The sequence below is a fragment of the Lygodium microphyllum genome, chromosome 29 (assembly GCF_053477565.2).
Source record: "Lygodium microphyllum isolate KBCC chromosome 29, Lygodium_microphyllum_v1.1.10, whole genome shotgun sequence".
Classification (NCBI taxonomy): Eukaryota; Viridiplantae; Streptophyta; class Polypodiopsida; order Schizaeales; family Lygodiaceae; genus Lygodium; species Lygodium microphyllum.
Window position 1 is genome coordinate 73432578 of NC_141163.1, and position 25948 is coordinate 73458525.

General features: G+C 43.9%; 1 protein-coding gene across 2 annotated transcripts; it reads right to left on the reverse strand.

Annotated features, from left to right (window-relative positions):
- Positions 1-265: 265 nt before the first annotated feature.
- On the reverse strand, positions 266-24903 carry LOC148010793 (uncharacterized). Of its 2 annotated transcripts, none has more exons than XM_087671281.1 (4): positions 24203-24903; positions 1333-1410; positions 1129-1242; positions 266-1045 (listed from the first exon to the last, which is right to left on the reverse strand). In XM_087671281.1, exons 1-4 carry the CDS (start codon positions 24712-24714, stop codon positions 967-969), a joined length of 783 nt encoding a protein of 260 aa, XP_087527407.1. In that variant the 5' UTR covers positions 24715-24903; the 3' UTR covers positions 266-966. The 2 variants fall into 2 exon arrangements, with proteins under 2 accessions (XP_087527407.1, XP_087527408.1); XM_087671282.1 differs by having other exon boundaries at positions 266-1042; positions 24203-24901.
- Between the last annotated feature and the right edge of the window lie 1045 nt (positions 24904-25948).

Genomic DNA, 25948 nt, shown 5'->3' on the forward strand with positions numbered 1-25948 from the left:
TTCAGCACGCATTATGCCAAAAAAAAAACTAAGCTCCTTTGACAGGAAGTAATACAGAGGTTTAAAGCCTTCAGAACCAAGATTGTGAACAAACTAGGCCAAAAGTTCTCAATTAAGGAATCAACGAACAAAAAACTTTCACATGGAATGAAGTTTTACGAAAAGTAAAAATTATAGTTGCTTATTCACCTTCGACTAAGCTGCTTTACCAGGAAGCAATAGCTTTATTAAACCCTCCAGAACAAGGACATGAATACACTGTATGAACACAAAAGAGTAATATTTTGAAATTGATCCAACATTCTCAAGGAATCAGTTATCAATAGACCATATAGAAAAAATCCACTGCTTTTATAAAGCACGATGATACTTACATTGTGTATAAGAATCACGAATGACACTACGCATCCCAGTCCCCATGCAAACATAGAAATGCATGCTAACTTTTACAACCTTAAATTTCGTGCATACTGACCATACAAATTCAGCCATCAGCTCAAGGTACAGATCAGATCAGACAATCACACAGCAAGGTCACTGAATGACAACAAAAAATCCATACCATTCAAGCCAAGTCAGTTCTAAGTAGTGGTTGTCTAGAATTTACCGATACTAACCTAAACTTAAAATAAAAGCTTTCCTTAGACATGAAACAGCTTTAGCATTCTAGCTTCAGCCTAGTGTAGACTGCTGCCTACTAGACCAGAGTCACTGACATTATGGGATCCAGACAGCTGACCACACATGCAAGCCAAGGGAAACTTCTTTACCCTGAGAAATCCAAAACACAACATGCTTCAGCATGCATGCACATAGGAAAACACAGGAAAGACAAGTCCCACACACAGGTGATGCACAGAAGCAGCACACAGAATACACATTCTGCAACTTAAATCAAATGCATGCTACTGTGAATACAACCCACTCCTGAACCCACTACAAAAACCCCACTGTCTACATCCAACTTCAGGCAGAAGGCCCATCATTTGTATCAGCTTTCTTGTCAGTATTTGCATCCCTGCTCTCAGTGGCTGCACCAAACCTGCTGGACAGAAAGAAAGCAGCCCATTAGCAAACTCAACAATCTAACAACTGCTCATAAACAAGAGAAGAAAGAATCTAACAAACCGTGCTGCTCTTGCTTTTCGTTTGTCACTTTCAACAGAACCATTTTGCTTTGAAGCAGGTCCAAAACGCTCTTGTCGAGCTCTCTTCCTAGATTCATCATCAACTATGCCAAACCTGGAGAAAATTACAGACCTCACATTCCATCTCAAAGTTATCGTCACTAATACACAATTTCATGTAAACAACAAACAGAACCAGAATCACCTTGCAGCACGCTGCTTTCTCTTCTCAGTCTCTGGTTCATCTGAAGTTGTCTTGGTCTTACCTGGTGTGCCACCAAACCTGCAAATATATATAAGGCACACAAGGAAGTTGCCAATTAGAACACAAGTAAAATCATCATACAATTGCCATTGCATCTGCTGCTGGCAATCTGGAAGTATCTTAGTTTCACTAAACTTGTGTTGGCGCAGATATAAGTCAAGCAGAGTCTTTAAGCAGATACAGGCAACATCTTACACAATAAATCAAATACACAGATAAAGCATCCATCTTGTACGTCAGTAAGTGTAATATGTACACTATCTATAACTTGACAGAAAAGTATACTAATTTATCAATTTAGTTTATCGATCTGTGACCACCTCTTTTTTTTTTTCCGTAAAAGGTAATTGTATTAATTACGAAAAAAGTACAAGATTACATGATTACACGAGTACAAGAGACACGAGGGCCGTAGGCCAACGTGTGGGAAATCCCCGGACTAGTATACTAAAAAGGTTACACCAATCATGGCAAGGACCTAGAGGCAATTGCCAAATGCCAGGAATGCAAATCCTCCCGAGGGAGCAAGTCAGAGTGCCTGATGAGATCTAGCTGCCAATGCAAGAGCCCTTTAAGCCTTGCAATATGTCGCGGTACATTAGAGGCCGAATAAAAGAGAAAAGCATTTCGGGTGGTCCAAATGTGCCAGCATCCCCAGTATCTGAAAAAGTGAAATAAGATCTTCATATGTAACGGTGGCGGTGTGGGATTCTTTGGGCGCACAAAAACCCAATCGAAAGGAGTCAGTGAGGACCCCACCACTGCGCGCCAGATTTGCGACAAGAGTGACCAGATATTCTTGGCGAGCGGGCAAGAAAGAAAACGATGTCGGGCCGATTCCGCCGAAGTGGTGCAGAAGAAACAATTGCCATTCGAGATTCGACGCTTGGAAAGGGCCGAGGCAAGAGGAAGACCACCAATCATTACCCACCACAGAAAGACCTTACATTTGAAAGGTGCCTTATTCTGCCATCCCTCCATCAGCGTTGCCTGCCACCATGACAGTGATTTCCGCAGGCCCCAAACAGTATTAGCTTTCACACCCAGCCATTCGTGATCTTTAATGAGAAGATGATACACCTGATTAGTAGAGGCCTTTTCCAGACTCAACCGGCCTGCAAGGTCCCAGTCCTGCCAAGGGCAATCCATAGCCAGGGCAGGAAAGGGTTACCTACCCTGAAGTTCCGACGAAAGCTTCCCCCATAAATCACGGTATCCGCACGGGATCCTGAAAAGTCTCCTGGTAGTCCGAAACGATGCGAGGACATTGCGAGTAGCAAGGGTAGCATCCGCAATCGAAGTCACACTCAAACGGGCCATGCAGTTAAATCTTGGTCTAAGCTGATGTTTATCTTCCCATGAAAGTAATCTGGATACTGCCAACAATTCCAGCTGAAAAGAATTAGTCTGCAAGCAGTCCCCTACAGGATGCCAACGGGCCTTTTGGAGCACCACTTTCCAAGAGCCGACCAAGTGCAGTAACAAAGAGGAAGAGGGACTGGAAAATCGAGAGTCAACATTAAGGACATGCCACCATGAGGCCCGAAGCCGTGTGTTACCCTGGCGGAGCCCACTGTCCTCAAGAAAATAACAGGCTATGATGGTCCACGGGTGATGATCCACACACATGGCACGAAAAAGAGACCAACGAAGAGCCAGCATGTGAGTTTCTGCATCCAAGATAGCTCCACCACCCATGCGCTTAGGGGTACATGCATGTAACCATGAAATATAGGAAATGCCTGCCTGCAGTGAATCTTTCTTCCATAGCATGAAACGAATGGGATGAGTGAGAGCCTTCAAAGTAGTGGGCGTCCATGGCAGTAATGGCAGGAAATACGTCAGCATTGGTAGCATAATTGTCTGAGCCACTTTGAGGCGGACATGGAACGGCCAGGCTTGCGACTTCCAATACATAAACTTCGCGGCCAGTTTTTGTGAAATCCACTCCAGCAGGTCCTTTGGCCGTACATCCACCCCCAATGGGTATCCAAGATGCCTGACAATGGAGCCACGGAAAACCACCTGGCCCTGCCAGCCTAATGACTGTAAATCAGGCTCCGTGCAACTGAGAATGGCTGACTTAAAGGCATTGATGCGAAGACCAGAGGCTTGACCAAAGAGCGTCCAAACATCTAATGCCTTGCGAATGTTATCCCTGTCCGCCTGCAAAATCATAAAGGAGTCATCAGCCAAAGATTGGCTAATGAAGTGCTGCCCCAAAGGAAGAGATAACCCTGCCAGCTGGGCAGAAGCCGCCATGGAGGATAACATTGAAAGGACCGGGTGAGTCGCCAAGGCAAAGAAGAGAGGACTCAAAGGGCAACCCTGTCTGACCGAGCGTGCAAGGACAAATGGCTCTGTAACCCCACCATTAAGCATAACTCTTGAAGAAGCCTCAGTACTAATGGTGTAGATCAATCGGGACATCCGGATACCAAAGCCCATAGCAGACATAAGATCTGCAAGGAAAGACCAGTCCACACAGTCAAACGCCTTTTCCAGGTCCAATTGAATCAAGACCACTTGCTGATTGGAGTGCCGCGCATAGTCAATAGCCATTTGCACATTTAAGATATTATGCAAAATGTTGCGGCCCTTAATGAAACCATATTGGAGAGGGTGCACAATAGCTGGAAGGTGCTTGTGAAGCCGATTTGCCAGCACTTTGGAAAAGATTTTATACATTGCGCCCATCAACGAAATTGGTCTCCAGTGTTGCAGCTTTGACGGCGAAGGGACCTTGGGAATCAGTTTGATAAGGCCTTCTTTCCATGAAGAAGGCATGACCCCTGTTTCCCAAACCTGCTGAAACATGACCACCAATGGCTTTACCAACTGCGTGGCCGAGTGCTCAAAAAATTCATTAGTGAGACCATCCCAACCATGACTTTTATCCTTAGGCAGGTGCAACAAAACATCCATAACCTCCTCTTCGCAAATATCCGCCTCCAAAGTGGCTTGCATATCAAATGGAACCTGCTGGTGGACCAGATGATAGAAGACCGAGCGGGCATGCGTAACCTGGCTAGACGGCAAGGAAGAAGAACCAAAAAGATCCATAAAATAATTTCTGCACATATTGATAATGGTCTGCGGATCAGTGACCATGCGACCTTCCGAATCCTGGAGTTGAGCCATATTTTCGCGAGCTAGAGAAGCATGCAAGGCGCGAAAGAACTTATGAGACTGGCAGACACTATCTTGCAATGTGTCAATCAAGTTATGCAGCTTGGCCTGCTGATAAGATTTCAAGCTAAATACTTGAATAAGATGGGCCAAACGCCGCTCCAGTGACAGCAGAAAATCATCATCTGGGGAGTCCAGTAGCAAGGAACGGACCAAGGCTAATAAGTCCTCTGCTACATGTCGATGTCGACGACAAAGAGAGGCATTATGAATCCCATACTGCCGAGCAACCCGCTGCACATTAGAGAGCAGGCGTGCAAACGAAGCCAAACCCTCAGAGGCAAAGTCCAATAAGAACCTCTCAATCAATTGCTGTATATAACCCTGAAAAATTGGATGCTTCAAATAAGAGGAGTTGAAGCGTAAAGGGAGCTTATCCAGCAACTCCATAAAAGGTGCAATAGATTGTGCCCGCATCTCAAGCTGGAGAGGGAAATGATCCGACAACGCATATTGCTGTAAGACCTTCATCTCCAGCATCTCGGGAAGAAAATCATCCCCCTGCATGATATACATTCTGTCCAACCGCGACCAAGTGGTTGCATATTGTGCGGAATGAAAAGTAAAACCTGAAACAGAAGGGTGAAGCCACGACCAAAGATCTTGCTTAAGTACGTGCAAAGCAAAGGAGTTCCACACCCGGCTTTCTGGCGTATCCATTACCGAATGCCCTGAGGTGGACTGAGAAGAGTCAACACACATATTGAAATCTCCCATCAAAAACCCCCTGCGGCCAAGTGCCATGGAGCCCTGCAAAGTCGACCATAGATCCCGTCGGGATGCGGGATCATTCGAAGCATAGAGTCCCAGCAACCATAAAATCTCTCCTTCAAATAAGACTTCGATTACCAGAAAGCGGCCCTGCACATCATTTTTAACAAGAACAGGCTGGTATTTCTCATGGACAATCATCAGCACGCTCGAATAGTGCTTAGCATGTGTCCCTGCATAAAACAGACGGAATCCATGACAATCCACAACTTTTCCTGCCTCACCGTGACTTTTGTGCTCCACTGCACACAATATATCCCACTGGTTCTCATGCAAGACAGACCACATGGTATGTTGCTTATGGCGAGAGCAAATGCCTCGCACATTCCACGTGGCAATCTTCATATAGCAAACGAATTCGGGCGACCTGCTTTAGAGGTAGAAGGGAAATCCACTGCCTTGGGGGTAGGGTGGGGATAACGCCTATCCCAAGGTGTAATCACATTACCTTTTGCATCAAACGCCAGCTTAGCAGGTGGGCCCTTGGGGCCCTCTAAATAGACTTTCCTTGAAGACGGATTACGGGGGGCGGACGGGGCCATAGTACGCGCAGCCTACAGTGAGGTGACCATGTCTTTCCTGCGCGTGTACATGCGCACGGAATCCGGGGAAGCATTAGGCCCAAGATCTACCAGGCCTGCGTCCAACTTTTTACCTTTTTTTTGTCGTGCCTCAATCCAGTCAGTGCTAGGAGAATCCAAACCCCGGACCTGTTGTTTGCCTTTATCCATGACAGTAGGTGGCTGAAGGGTCTCCTGTATCGGGGCATCAAGCACCATGTCATCCTTGGGCTGCACAACCTGCGCCTCCTCAGAAGACGGTTGCCATTCCGAGCATTCGGCCACAAAATGCCCTAATTTACCACATGAAAAGCAGTGTCCGACAAAATTGCCCCATTTCAGGCGAAAATGCAAAGGATGCATGCCAGAACAATTGAGGCGAAGCCACGCAGGCCTTTTCCTGGCCGTATCCCATAACATGCATAAACGGTTTCGGTTCATGGCCCTGAGGCTTGGGGGAACCAGCACTGTGCCCACAACCGCCATCGCGTCCTTCAACAATGGCCAATATACCGCTGGACAATTTTCCACTTCCACCCACACCGGGCATTCTCGTTGAAGCAGACGCTGGAAGTCAGCCATAGGGCGCCATGGTACCACATGGACCAAGCGGCGATCAAAGAATAGTGGCAACTTAGACAGGAGCTCAGCTCGATGCGATTCCGATTTCAACAGCACCTCATAAAAGCCGCGAGGTCCAAGGAAGATCTCCTCAACACACTCAACTTGCAATAAATGGTGCATCCATTGGCGAATATGTGAGAGCACTGGGATCCTACCGGTGAAAAAAAGTATAACTGCACGGTCATAAAACACCGAGAAGGACCGCAAGACTGATTTTGGGTCCACTGTGGCTTCCAGCACATCATCCGCAGCCGCAGCAAAGAAAGTTTCATTATTATGCTGGACATAATCGCCAAGCAGAGTATTGGCAAAGTCCAGCAAATGCTCCCAGTCAATTTCCTGCGAATCCACAGGTTCAGAGGCAACCTGCGCATAGGAACGGTCCTGAGGACCCATTGGCTCGTCTGAAGTATGCTTGGAGCGTTTGCCTGCAGGCGGCAGTTCAGAACCCGGAGGCGGCTCCTCCGTGCATGGCACCATATCCTCCGGCTCCTCTGTATCGGAATCAGGGCCAAGGGCTGCCACCGTCCGGTCGAGAAAATCCATATCCAGGCCAACCATACTGCTGTCTTCTCGCTTTCGCTCGCTCCCTCACTCTCTCTCTTTCTCTCTCCGTGCAAGTCCCGCAGACCTGCAAAATCCGGGAACCACCCGGCTGCAGCAACAGGACAGTGAGGCTTCAACGCGGCTGCAACAGGCTTCCACGCTGACGCAGAGCAGCCGACCACAAACGGAGGGCTCTCTCTCTCTCTCTCTCTCTCTCTCTCTCTCTCTCTCTCTCTATATATATATATATATATATATATATATATCATGGTCTCTCCCCTTAACATGTTCTCTGTCCTTGGCATCTTCTTTTCACAAACCATCAAAAATAATAGATTAAGTTTTTTTATGATTACATGTGCATGCAAAGCCCCTGGACACTCCACAATGGTCTGCCATGGTCAAGGAGTGGCAACTCTCCACACCCCAATCGCAACAACACATCTTAGGAACTTACGCCAAAAGCACGAGTACCAAACAAGAACTTATCATCATATCCCATCACCTGCAACACGTGCCTCCCATGTTCACCCTCACTAGTAGTATCTGTGCATGTTGTTAAATCTTGCAACAAAGAGCAAGTTGACACTCTCATACCATTGTGATCCTATGAGCGAGCAGTGGTTCTGTGCATGTCATTGAATATTGCACCTATTAGCAAATTGTGTATCTCGTGGGTGAGTATGTGTCTACTAGTGGACATTTCTCGTGTTTGGGGCAACCCAATTTGGACAGCCCAACTGGTCACCCCCATTGGTATTACTTATGCATATTTATAGGCAGGTTCCCTCCTCCACAATTAGTCATCTCATTCACCTCAATGCATCCCGGTGGATGGAGGGAGACAATGCCCACTAACACTTGAAGTTGGAGCTTTGTGTCATCTTGTGCCTGTGAGAGTGCGCAACGGAAGAAGAAACACGAACACAGAGGGAGAGAGAGAGAAAGCAGAAAATGAAGGAAGAAAATCTGCACTGACTGAAATGAATGCTGAATACACTGAAATGGACTGATCAGTCCCTGCACGCAGCCCGAAGCGTCAATGAGGGCACCAGATCAGGCTGATGATGACGGCAGCACCGAAGACGGAGGAAGATGACGGAGTCGGAGTGTGCACCTGCCAAAGAAGGAGGGAAGATGATAATACAACTGACTGCCAAGTGGGAAATGGCTATAAATAGCCAAAAAACCCAAAAACTGGCCGACCTGAAATTTGAGGCCATAAATATGTCCGACCAGCATTTAATGCTGGTAAAAATGCCAAGAATGCTCAGAAAAATCCCGGAAAGGGTGGACAATGTCTGGCAGGTGAGGCAGGCTGAAGAATGCAGAAACTGCCCCGGGAACTGCACATAAAATCCCGACTGGAGGAGAAAATGCACTGAAATGCAATAAACTAAGTGCTCTAGAATGAGCTACCTCCTCCGTCAAAACAAGTGATAGACAAGTTAGAGCTCCTAAAGTCCTCGTCTGACTCAGACTGAGGCTCACACGCGGGAGATGACAAGGCATGACAAACATGACTGCTAACACCCCCTCTCAGATCCTCGATGTGGCGGAAGGCCAAGGGAGAAACGGATCCTGGGGTGGCAAGAGGAATGCCAAGGTCGATGAAGTCCGTCGATGTAGACTGCTGCTGAAGGAGCTCCTCACGATCCTGGAAATCCCCCTCTATAACACTAGGGGCCAGGGAATCCACAGCCTCATCACCGAGATTGTCCCCCTCTGAAAGGGATGGGGGGTATGAGGGAACCACCGGAGGAGAGGGTGGGGGATGGGAAGGAACCTGTGGAATAGAAGGGGCACAAGCGGGAACGGGTGTAGCAATAGAATGCCTCGAAGGACCCTGCATCAAAGAAGGGGAATGGAGCTTGTAAAGCCCGCTCTCCTGCCAACCTGTAGATAAGACAGCTCCTGTAAGAGAATCCTCAATAACAACGGCATGCTCGGTGAAGATCACTCGTGTGCCAAGCCTTGTAAGGCCATAAACTGAGAGGAGGGAAAGGCCCAAATCCGGAACATGTAGGGCCTGTGAAAAGGAGCTCGAAGGTCGGTCGGTAAACAAAGGCAATGTGCCAACACCACTAATAGGCACCGATAAAATGTCACCAACAGTGACTGAACCCTCTGATGGACGGAGATCCTGTAACAAATCACCTCGGGGAGTCATATGACTCGAAGCGCCACTGTCCACTAACCAAGGCTGTGCAAAAGACACTGCAGCCACGGAAGAAGAATCCTCCTCCAAAGCATGGATATGAAGGAACACTGACTCATAGGTAACAGCGGGTGTAGAAGTAGAAGGCTCCGATGTAGATCCACCCTTCGCTCCCAGACGAAGGTAAGGGTACTTCTTCCAACATTTCTCCTCGGGATGTGTCCCTTTCCCACAGTGTGGGCACTTCGGTCTCTTTGAATCTGAGTCAGAGCCTGAAGAACTGTCCTTCTTCTTAGCCTTTGACTTCTTTGTCTTCTTCTTCTATCCTCCCGAACCTGCAAAAAAGGCTTTAGTGGAGTCGGATCCACTAGCACTGACCTCTCTGAGTCGCTCATCATGCTCCAAGACAAGCGGGGATAGCTCCTCCCATAGAAGCTTCTCACGGGTCCTCGATGTAAGAAGGCTGGTGTAGAAGACATCAAACCGAGGCGATGGCAGCTGAGTCAAAAGAATCATAGCCATGTCTTTAGAAGATATCGTCCGACCGAGGGATGCAAGCTCATCCCTCATATCCTGTAATCTGTTGATGTGGTCCTTCATGGAAGGACTATCATCAATAGCGAGCATCCGCAACTTCTTTTCAAGAGATATCCGGTGGGCAAACGTCTTCTGTTGATAGAGAGACGCGAGCTTTCTCCACGCATCTGCTGCAGTCTTCAACATGTGAACATGAACAAGGACAGAATCCTACAAACTCAGAAAGAGGAAAGATCTGGCTCTAGAATTAAGCCGATCCCATAAGGCTGCACGATCCATAGATGTCCCATCTGCGGGATCCACCTTAGGCCGGGGAATAGGAACAGAAACAAGCTCCCAAAGATCGAAGGAGTCCAAGACACACTCCACCTTGCAAGACCATAGAGAAAAGTTGGAGCCATCCAACCGGTCCTCTTTGGGCAGCTGAGGAAGTACAGGTACCTGTACAGGGGGTACCAAAGGCTGCATCGTCGGCCCACTAGAAGGGGATCGCCGAGATACATGAATAGAAGGGGGACTGGAAAGAGGAATAGACTCCGAACGACGGTCCTCGTGATAGAAATCACGCCTCCGTTCAGATGAGTGTTGAGACAAAAGCTCGTCATCTGAGTCATCAAAGCCTGTAAACTGATGAGAAGACATCTTCCAATCTGCAAAACACCAAACACCAAAGAAAACTATGCCGAAGCTGAAGTAGGACCAGCAGTCTGGTCACCAACCACCAAAACACAGGCTGTGATAGCCTACAAACACCTGGAGCTGCAAAACGCAAGGATATCTTATGAAGATCACCAGAAAAGAAGCCGCCAGCACCAAAACGCAGCCTGGGAGTGGGTCGCCAGCAGGAGATGAGCCACCAGGAGTGGAAACGACCACCAGATCTGCAAAACGTAGCCTGATGATGTGTCGCCCAGCTGAAAGAGGGGCCGCCTGATGGAAAACGCAAGCAGGAGGAGTCGTTTGATGACATGGCAGCCTCGGGAGTAGTCGTCTGCAGCAAACGCAAGAAGAATGGCCACCTGGAGGGGCCGCCTGGGCAGTTGGAGATGAAGCGACAGCAGCAGAAGAGGGGTGAGGTATGTCTCCACAAGGTTAGGTCCTCCATGCTCTCAGTCAGGCTCTGATACCATGTGAGAGTGCGCAACGGAAGAAGAAACACGAACACAGAGGGAGAGAGAGAGAAAGCAAAAAATGAAGGAAGAAAATCTGCACTGACTGAAATGAATGCTGAATACACTGAAATGGACTGATCAGTTCCTGCACGCAGCCCGAAGCGTCAGTGAGGGCACCAGATCAGGCTGATGATGACGACAGCACCGAAGACAGAGGAAGATGATGGAGTCGGAGTGTATACCTGCCAAAGAAGGAGGGAAGATGATAATACAACTGACTGCCAAGTGGGAAATGGCTATAAATAGCCAAAAAACCCAAAAACTGGCCGACCTGAAATTTGAGGCCATAAATATGTCCGACCAGCATTTAATGCTGATCCAACCAGCATTTAACGCTGGTAAAAATGCCAGGAATGCTCAGAAAAATCCCGGAAAGGGTGGACAATGTCCGGCAGGTGAGGCAGGCTGAAGAATGCAGAAACTGCCCCGGGAAATGCACATAAAATCCCGACTGGAGGAGAAAATGCACTGAAATGCAATAAACTGAGTGCTCTAGAATGAGCTACCTCCTCCGTCAAAACAAGTGATAGACAAGTCAGAGCTCCTAAAGTCCTCGTCTGACTCAGACTGAGGCTCACACGCAGGAGATGACAAGGCATGACAAACATGACTGCTAACAGTGCCTTGGCCCATGGATTCCTTTTCCCAAGCATATTCTTCTTGAGTTCTCTTGTTCTTTGTGTTGGGAATAAAGGCTCATCGTGCCTTTTTCCGTGTTCAAGTGTGAATGCACTGAACACACCTTTACACTTCTTGTACTTTATATATATTATCAAAACCTAAAAAGTGGTATGCTAGTCTTTGTACCAAACATCAAGTGTGTCGTGCTCACTCTCCTCTCTGCTGCTCTCTACTCTGTCTCTTGTGTTATCCGTAGCATTCACTCTCAGCTCAATAAAAACTCCATCAAGCTGGTATTAGAGCTCAAGGAGTGCAAACTTCTCAAAGTTGGACAGGCTATTCAGGCAACCTCAAGTGAGAGGTGTCGGCATCAGTAGTTAGCGCTCAGCAGGTGCAGGTCTGAGTCAACATTCAACTACTTGACAAAGGCAATCACACCAGCAGTGTGCATGCCATCAGGGGACCAACAAGCGGCAGCTTTGTCAATGCCTGTTGTAAGCGACAGGTTGAAGGGGGTCACAAGGGACCTAAACGTGACCAAGACCAAGCGGCGGACGAGACAAGCTGTGACGCGCGCTCCGACGGGACAAGCTGCGACCTATTCGACAGGTCACCCATGACCAGATGGGCCATCAGTCTCACGAATTCGGTAGTCAAAACTGTCTTTTTTTTTTAATATTTCAAATTTGTTCTCCTCCCAAAACTGGGTGTTCACACACATGCACAATGTGCAAGCTTAACCTGAAAATTTGGGGCTTTTCCCGGATTTGGGAACTTTAATGCAGAACTAGACAGTCTGGCCCAAAAATTGCATAATCGGTGCACATTTGCGCGGGAATCTTTGGGGCTTCACATTTTAGTGAAAAAAAAAATTATTTCACTGAAATTTGTGCACATCGAACCCAAGAAAATTTGGGATTTTGCATAATTTCATCAATTTGTGCAAGAATTGCCTAGTATATGCACTTGGGTATGTGTGTTGATGCAATTTGAACGGATTACCCTCTAAAATTTTGGGCCTTTTGATCAAAATTGTCAAATTTGTGCCCGGGAATGCCTTTGGAGCAGAAATTGCAATGAAATTTTGGGGAATTCATATGTAATCGGTGGCTTGGTCTCTGAATGTGTCAATAATTGCTTGAGGAGTGTAGCAATAGACACCTTTTAATTCTGAAAATCTATTTGCAGATCTGAAAGTTCTGCAATCCCAGGATTTTCATTGTTGCTTGGTACTTTTGTGTACTGTGGTTACTTGTGTCACATTTGGGCTTGCCTTTGGTGACTACTGGTTAGTCAATTTGGGACTGCAAATTATGTTTGGAAACAGAGACATCAATTATCTTTTGTAAGAAGCTTTGAGGGTGCACATAATTTTGCAAATTGGCAAAAACAATGCTACAATGTCTTGGTGCAGAAGAAACATGTAAAGCCCATCAAAATAGAGGGAATCAAACCGGCAGACATGGAACAAGACGAGTGGGATGACTTGGAGGAGCTTGCTCGCTCCATTGAGCTCTGTGTCAAACAACTTGCTCTTTAACACTGAGAAGCTGAATTTAGCATATGCAATGTGGCAAAGGTTTGAAGAATTGTATGCTCAAAAAAGTGCAGCCAACAAGGTTTATTGGCCGAAAAAACTAATGGACTTTCGCATGAAAGAAGATACAGCCATGTCTGTACATTTGAATGAGTTTAACTCAATTTTCAGTCAGCTGATTGCTTTGGATTTCCATATTGGTGAAGAGTTCAAGGCTACTTTCTTGTTATGCACTTTGCCTAAAAGTTGGGATACTTTCAGGACAGCTTTGAGTAATTCGAATGCTCAATTGTTATACTCTAATGTGGAGAGTTCTTTGCTGATAGAAGAACACAATAGGCAAAATAACTCAGCAAACAAGTCTTCTAATGCATTACATACTAGAGGCAATTTTCACCACAAGAGCAGTTCTAAAAATAGAGCACACAACAAATCTTGTGGAAAAAATGTGGAGTGTCATCATTGTGGCAAAAAAGGGCACTACAAACAGGATTGCTTTCAATTGAAGAAAGAGAAAGGCAAAAACAAAAACACTGAAGCCAACAAGGCTGAGAACAAGGACAACCAGCCTGCAAAGAAGAGCAATGTGAAGATAGAAGAGGTTAATGTAGTCACTCATGATAATGATAGTGATGGTGATATACTTCTTGCTTCTTCTTTGAGTACACAAGCATTGATTGTAGATTCTAAGGATGATATGCACACTTGGATACTTGATCCAAGTGCGTCCTTCCATGTCACACCACATCATGAGTGGTTCTCTAACTACAATGGTGGTGTGCACAGTGTTGTCCACTTGGGGAATAACTATGCATGTGAAATTGCATGCATTGGCAATGTGAATCTGGAATTTCAGCATGGCTCCGTGTTTGTTTTGCATAATGTCAGACATGTACCTCAGCTCAAGAAGAGCTTGATAAGCACAAGGTAACTAGATGATGAAGGCTATCACACCATCTTTGGGGACAGCAAATGGAAAATCTGTAAGGATTCTCGCATTGTTGCCGAGGGGTCCAAAAGTGATACCATGTATCCTTTGCATATATCTAGTGTGCGTGACCATGTAGTCGCCATAACTGAGCAACCAAGTGTTTCTTTGTGGCATAGCTGGTCGGGACACATGAGTCAATCTAATTTTGAACAGCGCGATCATTTGGATTATTTACCGTCTTTGGATTATTTGGATTATTTACCGTCTTTGAGGTATGCTGATTTTGAACAGAGCAACCATTGTATTTATGGTAAACATACTCAAACGTAACACACAAAATTTCTCTCTAAAGTCTTCACCCTTAGAGTTGGTACATTCAAATGTATGTCAAATGCCAGGATTATCTTTAACAAGGAAGAAGTATTTCATCACCTTTGTTGATGATGCCACACGCAAAGTTTGGGTTTAACCAATTCGTAGGAAAGACGAGGCCTTGAATAAATTTAAAGAATTCCCGACACTTCTTGAAAATCAGACCAACAAGACATTAAAATGTATTCGCTCTGACAATGGTGGAAAATATGTGTCCAAAGCCTTTCAAGACTTTTGTGATAGCAAAGGGATTAAAAGGGAGCTTACTGTCCCTCATAATCCGTCCCAAAATGATGTTGTAGAGCGTATGAATATGACCATTCAAGACAAGGTCTCTACAATGTTGTCACATGCTACTTTACCCCATGGATTTTGGGCAAAGGTTGCTATGATAACCGTACACTTGATTAATCGGTCACCAAACAAGTCTTCGGGGGAGACAGTCCCTCAAGAAGAGTGGTCGGGCAAGCCACCTTTGTATGCTCACTTGAGAGTGTTTGGCTACGAGGCATTTGTCCACGTTCGCAAGGAAGAACGCAACAAACTAGAGCCAAAGTCTTGCAAATGTATTTTCCTAGGATATGGTGATGAAGGTGAGATGAAGTATCGATTATGGGATTTCGAGAAAAAAAAAGTAGTACCCGGCAATGATGTCATCTTCCGCGAAGATCGCATGCACAAACAGCCCGAAAAAACAGAGAAGACTAGAAGTGTTGTATTCCAAGAGGATGTACCAATAGGACAGCAAAGAATGCTTGTTAGACAACAACAAATATCTGCTATAAATGTCCCTGAAAATACAAGGAATGATGCTGAAAATGATTGGTAGCATCTTGCCCATGATGTCCCACAAATTCAGTAAAAACATGTGCCTTTGGAACAACCTGAACCAGCTGTACAGAATGCTGAACCTGCAAAACAGCAAGCTGTTAATGCAGATCTTGACCACTGGATCCGCAAGTCGACCAAAGTACAAAATAGCCAGATAGATTTATTCCTAGTGTAAACTATGTGGCTAATTATATCATGTTAACAGATTGTGGTGAACCGTCATGCTTCCAAGTTGCAATGAACATACAGGATAGTAAGAAATGGAACAAAGCAATGCTCTCAGAGCTGGAATCCCTCATGAAAAATGGCACTTGAAATTTGGTACATTTGCCAAAATGACAAAGAGTGCTACCTTACAAATAGGTTTACAAAATGAAAGTCACTTCTGGTTCTTTGCCAAAGTACAAGGCACGCTTGGTTGCTAAAGGGTACAAGCAAGAACATGGAATAGACTTTGATGAAATCTTTTCTCCTGTAGTCAAAATGACTACTTTGCGACCATCTTGGGCTTGGTTGCATCTAAAGACATGAAACTCATACAAATGGATGTAAAAACCACCTTCTTACATGGTGATCTGCATGAGGAGATCTATATACAACAAGCTGAAGGTTTTGTTGCAAAGGAAAAAGAGCACATGGTCTGTAAACTCAACAAGAGTTTGTATGGGCTAAACCAAGCACCACAAGAATGGTATCACAAATTTGATACATTCACGCAATCTCAAGGATTTCATCGTTCTCAAGTTGATCACTTCTTATACACCAAGAAAGCACCAGATGGTAGCCTTATTCTCTTGGTTTTGTATGTAGATGGCATGCTGATTGCAGGCAAGGATGATCATGCCTTGGACTCCTTGACGCAGAGTTTACAAAGTAGCTCTAATATGAACGATCATGGTGAGGCAAATCACATTCTTGGCATGCGTATACTCAAAGATAGATCAAAGGGTCTTCTTTATTTGTCACAGCAGGAGTATGTCACGAAAGTTTTGCAACGTTTCAATATGGAGGGGGAAAAAGCCATTAGTGTACCATTGCCTCCATATGTGAAACTTAGTGCAGATAACAACCCTACATCAAATGATGAAAAGGCTGAAATGGCCAAGATACCCTATACTTCAGCTATTGATAGCTTGATATATGTTATGGTTACATGTCCTGACACTACATTTGTTGTGGGAGAGGTTAGCAAATACATGGAATATCCTGGCAAAAAGCATTGAGAATCAATGAAAGATATCATGAGATACCTTAGGAGCACAAAGGATTTGTGTATCTATTTTGGTAAGCAGAAGTCATCTATTGTCGGTTTCACGAATGCAAACTATGCTGGCCATACTGATTGCAAGAAGTCTACTTCAAGATATGTGTTCATGTTCACAAGAAAAGCAATCTCTTGGATATCTAGGCTGCAAAAGTGTGTTGCATTGTCTACTACAAAGGCAAAATATGTGGCATATGGCTTTCACGTATTGTGAGAGAGCTTGGTATTACAGAGGTTCCCTATCTTTCACGCAAAGACAAAGCACATACAAGTGAAGTATCACTTTATCAGGGATGTACTTGACACCAAGTGGCAAGGACATTGAACTTGTCAAGATACATGCATATGATAACCCTGGAGACCTTCTCATGAAGGGTCTCCTAGCCTGGTGGTTTGCTCATTGCCGCCAAAAGATGGGGGTTGGATAGTATATGTGTATTTCAGCTTTGTACATACATAGACTTAGCTTATTTTTTCTCTTCCTTCAAGTATGTTGCCTTTAGGTGGGAGATTGTTGGGAATAAAGGCTCACCGTGCCTTTTACCATGTTTATGGTTTTCACGTATTATGAGAGAGCTTGGTATTACACAGGTTCCTATCCTCCACTGTGACAATCATAGTGCTATCATGCTAGCATTGAACCCTGTCTTTCACGCAAAGACAAAGCACATACAGGTGATGTATCACTTTATCATGGATGTACTTGACACCAAGTGGCAAGGACATTGAACTTGTCAAGATACATACAGATGATAACCTTGGGGACCTTCTCACGAAAGGTCTCCTAGCCTGGTGGTTTGCTCAGTGCCGCCAAAAGGTGGGGGTTAGATAGTATATGTGTATTTCAACTTTGTACATACATAGACTTAGCTTATTCTTTTCTCTCCCTTCAGGCATGTTGCCTTTAGGTGGGAGGTTGTTGGGTATAAAGGCTCGCCGTGCCTTTTACCGTGTTCGGGTGTGAACGCACCCTTACACTTCTTGTACTTTATATATATTATCAAAACTTAAAAAGTGGTACACTAGTCGTTGTACTGAACATCAAGTGTGTCGTGCTCACTCTCCTCTCTACTGCTTTCTACTGTGTGTGTGTGTGTGTGTGTGTGTGTGTGTTATCCATAGCATTCACTCTCAGCTCACTAAAATCTCCATCACTTTGTAGTGTCTCTCTTTCCTCTTTTCTGTTTATGCAGTTTACTACAGCAATTTCTCACACTTCCATTGCTGCCCCCTATTCTGAGATGGTATCAATCACAAGTGTTAGTTTCTGATGCTGTTTTTCTGCTACAGGTCTGAGTTTTCCGGTTATGAACTGCTGTGCACTGCTTTCCAGCCTGGGTGACATCAAATCCTGCCACATCAGCCTGTTTTCTGCCCGTCCAGGTTGCATGTGACTGCTTGTACCCTGCTTTTACTGCAGCTGCCTTTGCATTTACAGTTTCTACATCTGCTGCAGAGCTGGGCGCCCTCACTGAATGTGGAACCATCTGTTTCTCTCAAGAGTGCAGCGAATGCAGAAGCGTATAGACAAGACTGAAAGACAATGAACACAAGAGAAGAGGGGGAGAGAAAAAAGATAGAAGAGCGCAAAAATCTGCAGTCAATGAATGCTGAAATGAAGAGGGCAGATATACAAGGGGCTGTCAAAGTGTCTCCTGACGCCAATCTCTCTCTCCAACACTTGAAAAGACAAGCACGGATGGCAGGCAGCCTAGTGGGCATAAATAGCATGAAACAAAGCAATAAAATAATGCAGGCAGCCAGTAAATGCTGAACATAAATGCTGCCAACTGATCATAAAACACTAAAATAATCAGTGCTAATCATCTTGGCTGCCATGTGGCATAATTGCATGCTTGCTGAGTCATGTCTGACCTGCCAACCAACCTGAACATAAATGCTGCCAACTGATCATAAAACACTAAAATAATCAGTGCTAATCATCTTGGCTGCCATGTGGCATAATTGCATGCTTGCTGAGTCATGTCTGACCTGCCCAAGAAATGGAGAATCCATCTAATGACTGCTGGAATTGCCACCCAAAACTGACAAGGAAAAATGCATAACTCCACCCAAGAGAACTAACTGCACCAACTATAGCCTAAGAATGCTAATCCAAGGAATGACCAATCTCTAATACCCCCTCTCAGATCTTGGACACAGCATAAGGCTCAAGGATCTAGAGTGTTGTTGGAGAAAAACCTGAGGAAGCGCCCTCATAAACAAATCTACCAAATTATCCTCTATCTTGCAGTAAACAACATCAATAGTCTCATCGAAGATCTTCTCTCAAATGAAATGGTATTGTATCTCAATGTGCTTCAACCTAGCATGAAACACAAGGTTCTATACCAAAGCAATGCAACTCTCATTGTCGCAATGGAGTGTCATAGGACCGGTTTGGGGGCAGCCAATCTCTCCTGGTAACCTCCGAAGCCATGCTAACACACATGGTAGAAGACACCGCTCTATACTTCACCTCTGTGGAAAAAGAACACCTACAAGCTGCTTCTTGCTATTCCATGCAATAACAGCTACACCCAAAGTAAAGAAATATCATGTCATTCATCTCCATTGGTCAACATCTTCGGTCCAATATAAATCTATCAAGCCTATAAGAACCAAAGCCGAATCTCTAATTGTTGTTGAATAATGAATACCGAGACCAATGATCCCCCTCAAGAGCCACAAAATCCTCATAGCAGCCTTCCAATGAACTACCTTGGGTTTACTCATGAAAGCGGGTAACAAACCTATAGGAAAGCACAAATCAACCCAAGTGTTAAGAAGCCAATCAAGGACCCAATCAACTACATAAGCAAAAAGCCCCCACCATTGGAGAATCTACAAGGGTTGTAACCTTCCAATTCAGATCCATAGAAGTAGAAATGGCCTTACAACCCTCCATCCCAAACGTGGCCAAGAGCTCCTACACATACCGCTATTGGGAGATGAAAGTGCCCCTTAGAGTGCACCAAATCTCATGATCTAAAAATTAATAGAGAAGGCCCATAATTGTCATCTCGAACACCTCATCTAGTGCCTCCAACATCTACACCAAATCAATCACACTACAATTCTTCAGCTCCAATATGCCATTCTCCTGATGGGTATTTGTGTTGGGAAACTCCCAGTGAATGCAACAGTGTGCACAAAAATGAGTTGGCTCTTAGGAGACAAACTTTTCTCCCTTGTGGAAACGTAAGGTCTTGAGTTTCTTGCCAAACTTGTTCTCCTCAAAGGCCAACCAATTCTTAAAATGTGAGAATGCTTCAAACTTCCAAGAAATATGTCTGTGTCATACTACTAAAATCGTCAACGATCAGCATAAAATACAAACTCCCCTTAAGGGACTCCATCCTCATGGGTCCACATAAGTCATGAAGCTTTGCTAGGAATAGCATCTCTATGCTACTTGCCATGAATGCAAGATACACATGGCGAGTGGCTCACCACAATCTCTAGCAACCCATGCACCAACTAACCATGAGCTACCCTCTAAAAGTACTCGTAGTTGAGGTCGTCGATGAAGGAGCAACCACCGCTCTTGAGTCCTTTATAGTCTTCTACTTCAAGGTGTTCTTCTTGTCCTTGTCTAAGCAATCTTTCTTCCAACGACCTATCTTGCCATAGATGTGGCAAGTAGACTCCTTGGTTTTGTCATGTTGGGACTTCTCATCCTCCTACTCCTTCTACCTCTTCTTCTTCTTCTTCTTCTTCTTCCTCCCTTTTCTTAGAAAGATTGGTTAGTGTATTGAATCAGGGCGCTAAATGAGAAAGAAGAGTTCTCGCCATGTCCTCCAAGAAATCGCCTCCCTTGCATTCTAGACCTACATCTACAATTGCCAAAGCTTACTAACAGGCTCTCGCATAGTGTAGACAGAGATGGACAACAGCTCAAGCATCCAACTATTGGAGCATATGTATGAATGTCAAACATATCACTATCATCATGCAAAGACAACTTAAGTCTAGTCTCCATCGGTCTGCTTACTCACTTGCATTCCTAGAAGTCAAACCTCTAAAGGAGTTTACCAATATATTAGGACTGTGACAATCCAATGCCTCTAGTATCATGAATAAATTGAATGCCCAAATAGTAGTGCAAAGACCCTAAATCTAACATATCAAAGGTTTACTGCAAATTTTTCTTAAATGCCGAAATGTGATCAACATGTGTCTCTATGAGCAGGAGATCATCTGCATAAAGACAAATGACCAAACATGTATCCCTATGAGCAAAAGATCATCCACATAAAAACAAATGACTAGCAAGGATCCCCTCTCTTTGCATACGTAAAGAGTAGACTTTGATGTGTTGTTAATGAACCCTTCGATGAGTAAGAAGACATACTAAGCTTTGAGTAAGAAAACATACCAAGCTCACGGAGCTTGCTTCAAACCATGCAAAGCCTTTTTCAACTTGCATACCAAGTGTTCAGATCCTCAATTGCAAAACTTGTGGGCTGCTCCATATACACATTTTTCTAAAGTTTCCCATGTAAAAATGCAGTTTTAATGTCAAGCTGATGCACAATCCAACCATAATGGGCAGCAATGCAACCATGCACCTGGTAGTGGTCGTACGAGATATATAAGCAAATGTCTCCTCATAATCAATGCCTTTCTTTAGCACATAGCCTTTTGCCACAAGCTTGCCCTTATACTTATCAATGGATCCATCCACTTTCTATTTCAGCTTATACACCTATTTAGTACCAATGGCTTTGTTTCCAACAAGCAATGTAACTAGATCCCATGTTTATTTCTTCATGATAGAATCATATTCAGCTTGCCTTGATGCCATCCAATGCACACTCTGTTATGCATCCTCAAAAGAATAAAGCTCATCATCATCAAGTATGTTTGCTGCCATAACAAACTCCATAGCATTAACATGATCATGCAAACATGTTTGTGTTCGAGTACAACCAGACACTTAATTCCCTCAACAAACCAAACATCGATCTTAGACGTCCCCGCAATTAATTCACGTTAATCTTTGTGGACCAACATCCACCACCACCCTTGATGACGCAATGTACTTCTATTTCACAGTGGATGATTTTTCTCAATACATGTAAGTGTATTTTCTAAAGGGTAAATACATGTTTACTTCCTTTTCATCAAGGGTGCTCCTCATGCATAACCAAGCAAGTCATCATGTAGGTTGTATAAGAAGTGATTGCAGTGGTAAGTTTATCTCCCACAAGTTCACCGAGTTTCAACATAAGCACGACATTTCTCGCCAACTCATCTCTACCAACTCTCATTTGCAAAATGGTCCTAGAGCATAGAAACTCGATTGAGATAAATATGGCATGCTCTATGCTATTCACAACAAAGCTCCCTCAACGCCTTTAGATCGAGGCTATTAATACTTCAATAAATATCCTCAACCCATGCCAAACAACAACTATTAAAAGGATGTGAAATTTTGATGCTTTGCTTAGCATTTTATTAAAGAGTTAATCAAATGTGCAAATGTGACTTGGGCATGTGAGATACAAGTTATATATTTCACAATGTGGGAGTTGGAAACCCATGGCACGAGGTCATGAAATTCTATGGTTTTGCTTAGCATTTGATTAAAAGTTAATCAAATGTGCTAATTTGACTTGCACACGTGAGGTGCGATTTGATCATACCACAATGTAGAACTCATGACCCCAGAATATCATTGATGCCATAGGTAGAGTTGTAATAACTTATGTCTGACAAGTGCTAGGGGATACCCGGTGTCGAATTCTAACCTTGATCAATTTATTGGCCACTAATGTCAACGCTGACATTAGAGATTAGGCATTAATTAATTAATTCTAATCTAAGGGTATGTAGTTTTCTTCACTCATCCTACCTATCCTCCATCCACTACACAAGGATCACCTATGCATGGTGGGCACAACTCCTGAGGTGTACTCCACACCTCCTCTTTACCCTTTACTCAACACTTGCATCTCTTATCAGCATAGCCAATAATACTTAAGGTAACTCACTTTAATGGATCGACTTTTAAGGCTTTGTGTAACTTGATGTCACAATTGCTAAGTCTCAAGGCTTTTGGAAATTTATCCTAGTCATACCCACCTTAGTTGTATTCATCTAAGGAGGATTCACAATACCACAACTAATGTCTAGCTAGTACAAGGGCTTTGACACAAATTTTACTCGTGATTAAAACAATTTTCCCTTGCATTTGACCATTGGATTCATCTCACCAACTATTATGTAGGTCAAGATTGTATCGAAAGCATTCATCTTAACCGTGAACTCTACTTGTTCTCCATTTTAGAAGGGAATCAAGATTGTATCTAAAGTATTAACCTTCAACATAAACTCTACTTGTTATTAATTTTAGAGAGATTTGACTAAGAAGTCAAGTTGCCATATAGCAACAACCAATTGATGACTTTGCCACAGACTAGTTGAACCAATTGCTAACTTTGCCACTGAAGCCAAAAGACCATCAAGTTATAGTCTTTCTCAATCAATTGGCACCCAAGTACTTTAATAATTTGTGGGAAACACAAGCACCCAATTAAAATGAGACGCAAACTCATAAACTTGAGCACGAGCAGCAAATAAGCAACAGGGCAGCTGAAGCAAGGGTATATACTAGAGAGCATAAGTACATAGGCAAAGCTAACCCAAAGTCACAAGACCTACAAGTTTAAAAAAAGAACTCTTCCCCAATAAAAGACTAGAACTTTCCCACATTCAAGCCTAGTTATTGACACACTTTATTACAAAAATTAGCATTAAAAAATACACCACTGATTGATGACCCTTGTTCAAATCACTAAGTGCCCCCTCATTTGATCATTATTACGGCAATTCTTGATAATCTTCTTGAAAACTCAAAACAAAGATAATAATTCTAATGTCAAGAAGGTCAATGTACATTGTGGATAGCTTGTAAGCACTAAACCTTTGAAGACAAAGATATTCTTCTATTCAAGGTTTATGTTCTGAAGCACAAAATTAGAAGATTGCTAGTACCTTTCAAGTTACCCCATTCTAATGAGCTTCTTTCTCTAGGCATGAATCATAGAATGGACTTTAAGGATATACTGCTTGCTTTCTTTGAACAGAGAAATGCCTGTTCAGAAAACCTCTACAGGTTTGAAAGGTTGCAACTCCAAAACCATGTAGGAAATTCTACATTGAATTCTACATCTTAGACAGCAACCAGATTTCAAATAAGGCTTCAAACACTTCACATGGATCCTCCAACACGTGGCAATCTATCCTCTTTTTTTCCTGCCTCTTTGTGTCAGGCACAGTTCTCTTTTTTTCCTGCCTCTTTGTGTCAGGCACAGTTAGATACTGATCAATCACTAGCAAGCTGGCTTATAACAAATGATTTGTCTGAGGTTTATTACTAAAATATGGCACTTATAGCTCGGGAAATGAAAAGTGCAAAAGCATTATGACCTACGTTTAACAAAAGTGAATACTAGGTCATTCATTGCAATGCAATAGTTGATGACCACTAAAATCCCCTGCCAGTTAGTACCACTCTGCTCTCTAAGTTACATCAGCTATTAACTGACAGTGTGTAGACAGTTTACCTCTGAGATCTTCTTCAAAGAGATTATAGTTAATGTGCCTCACCTTCAAATCAAAAAAACCTGGCATAGAATGCTTGCCTACACGCATCAATGAAGCAGATATATTCAAATGTACACAAAGAATACCTTGAAGCTCTAAGCCTCCTTTTCTCTTCTTCAGAAACCTGAAGCTCCATTCCAAAACGCTCTGCACGTTTTTGCTTTTTCTCTAGATCTGTAAGAGGACCAACCGATCCAGTGATACCAACATTTCCAGACTGTGAATCAGAAACCTTAGTCTTAGCAACATTTTGCTTGACTGCAGCATCATCTGAGCCTTCCTTAGAGTCATTTTCATCATCTGTAACCTTATCTGCGGTCCTGCTTGAATCTATATTGTTCTCTTGTCCTTGGTTATCTTTGGCGTCCTGAAAGTCGGTTTTCTCTCCGTCCACTTGCGGAACAGCTGCCTCAGCAGTAGCAGCAGCGGCCTTGCAGGAGCTTTGCAGACGATTAATGAGGGTAAGTCTGATGCCACTAGTGTCGAGCCCTCGGCTTGCAAGGGCATCGATAAGCTCTTGCTTATTCATCTTTTTCCAGTCCAGCACGTCCGTAGAAGAAATCGCAACAGGCGAAGATACGGCCACAGGCGAGGCCATCAGGGACCAGCACACAGCAGGACGAGGAACAAAAAGGAATGAGAAAACGAGCGGACTGAAGAGCCGGCCCGCGAGTGAAGCAGACACTAGGGTTGAGGAAGGCAGAGAGAAGGGGAGATCGTCCACGATACGGTCTCGCTGCCCCTGAAGACACAACTGCTCGGGATCATTCGATCTTTTCGCTTTGACCGTCTTCGCTTATATAATGTTCCTTTCCCCCTCGGTAGAACATGAAATTGTTGCAATTAAAATATAATAAAAAGAACAGTAACAGAATGCTCTTAATTCTTGTTTTTGTGGTGCGGTATTCGTATTAGTCAGTCTAAACGCCTCCTGCATAAGCCAAAACCTTTAGGTCTTACCAAGCTTCTTATACATTAACTTGTACACCTGCACTTTAGCTTTTAATTTTGTTGAACAATACTACCAAATTATCCCTTAGACTAGAGATGAAATCCATTGGTTCAATAGACCTTCTCTTGCTGAAAACTAGGCTGTTTCTATGCAACCTTATGGACGTCATAATCGTAGCCCTCATGAGATTGATTGCTTTCATGGTTTATTCATCAAACCTACCTTAGTCTCCAAACAAGGCCACCTTGAGACTAATAGCGCTATAGAGATTGGCTTTCTCTAGCCATCTCTTGGCTTTGTTGTAAACTAGCTATAGTTCGACACTTTCCCAAGACAAATGTACTACGCTTTTTTCCTTCATACCACATTAATGGCATATCAAGGATATTGGGACCTTACCAACTAGCTTATCCCAAGTTGGGAGCTTCATCAACATTAGCCTCCACACTCTCTTCAATGTTTCTTCCATGTTCTAAGCCTAGCTAAAGGCAATGTTTTCTTCCAACTTTCCCAAGTGTGGAGGGTTGTCCCATCAAAATATCCTCTCAGCTTTATCAAAATAAGAGCTTGCTTGCACCAAATTCTCAATCCACCAACTATGCGCAGGACTTTGGCAAGATGACCAAGGCGCCTTAGCACATTGGATTGAAGATTACCGAGGGCAAATATTGTGGATCCACCTCTCCCACTTCCTCTAGCATTCCTTCCATGTTTAGGTCCAATATTTCTTACTTACCTCTTCCCCAAAACCTCAAATTGAAGAGATTTAGAACCCTAATATAGCATATCACAAGTTTTTTCAATTATTGCTCCTACAAACCTCCAAGAGAGACAAGAGAGGCTCATATAATGTGATCCCTCCATTATCTCAAATAGTGAG

Coding starts and splice junctions, on each gene's coding strand:
- LOC148010793 (XM_087671281.1), bottom strand. CDS start 24,714: ATGGCCTCGCCTGTGGCCGTATCTTCGCCTGTTGCGATTTCTTCTACG. Junction 1,411..24,202: donor AGGAGGCTTAGAGCTTCAAG/GTATTCTTTGTG, acceptor ATATATTTGCAG/GTTTGGTGGCACACCAGGTA. Junction 1,243..1,332: donor AGAAAGCAGCGTGCTGCAAG/GTGATTCTGGTT, acceptor AATTTTCTCCAG/GTTTGGCATAGTTGATGATG.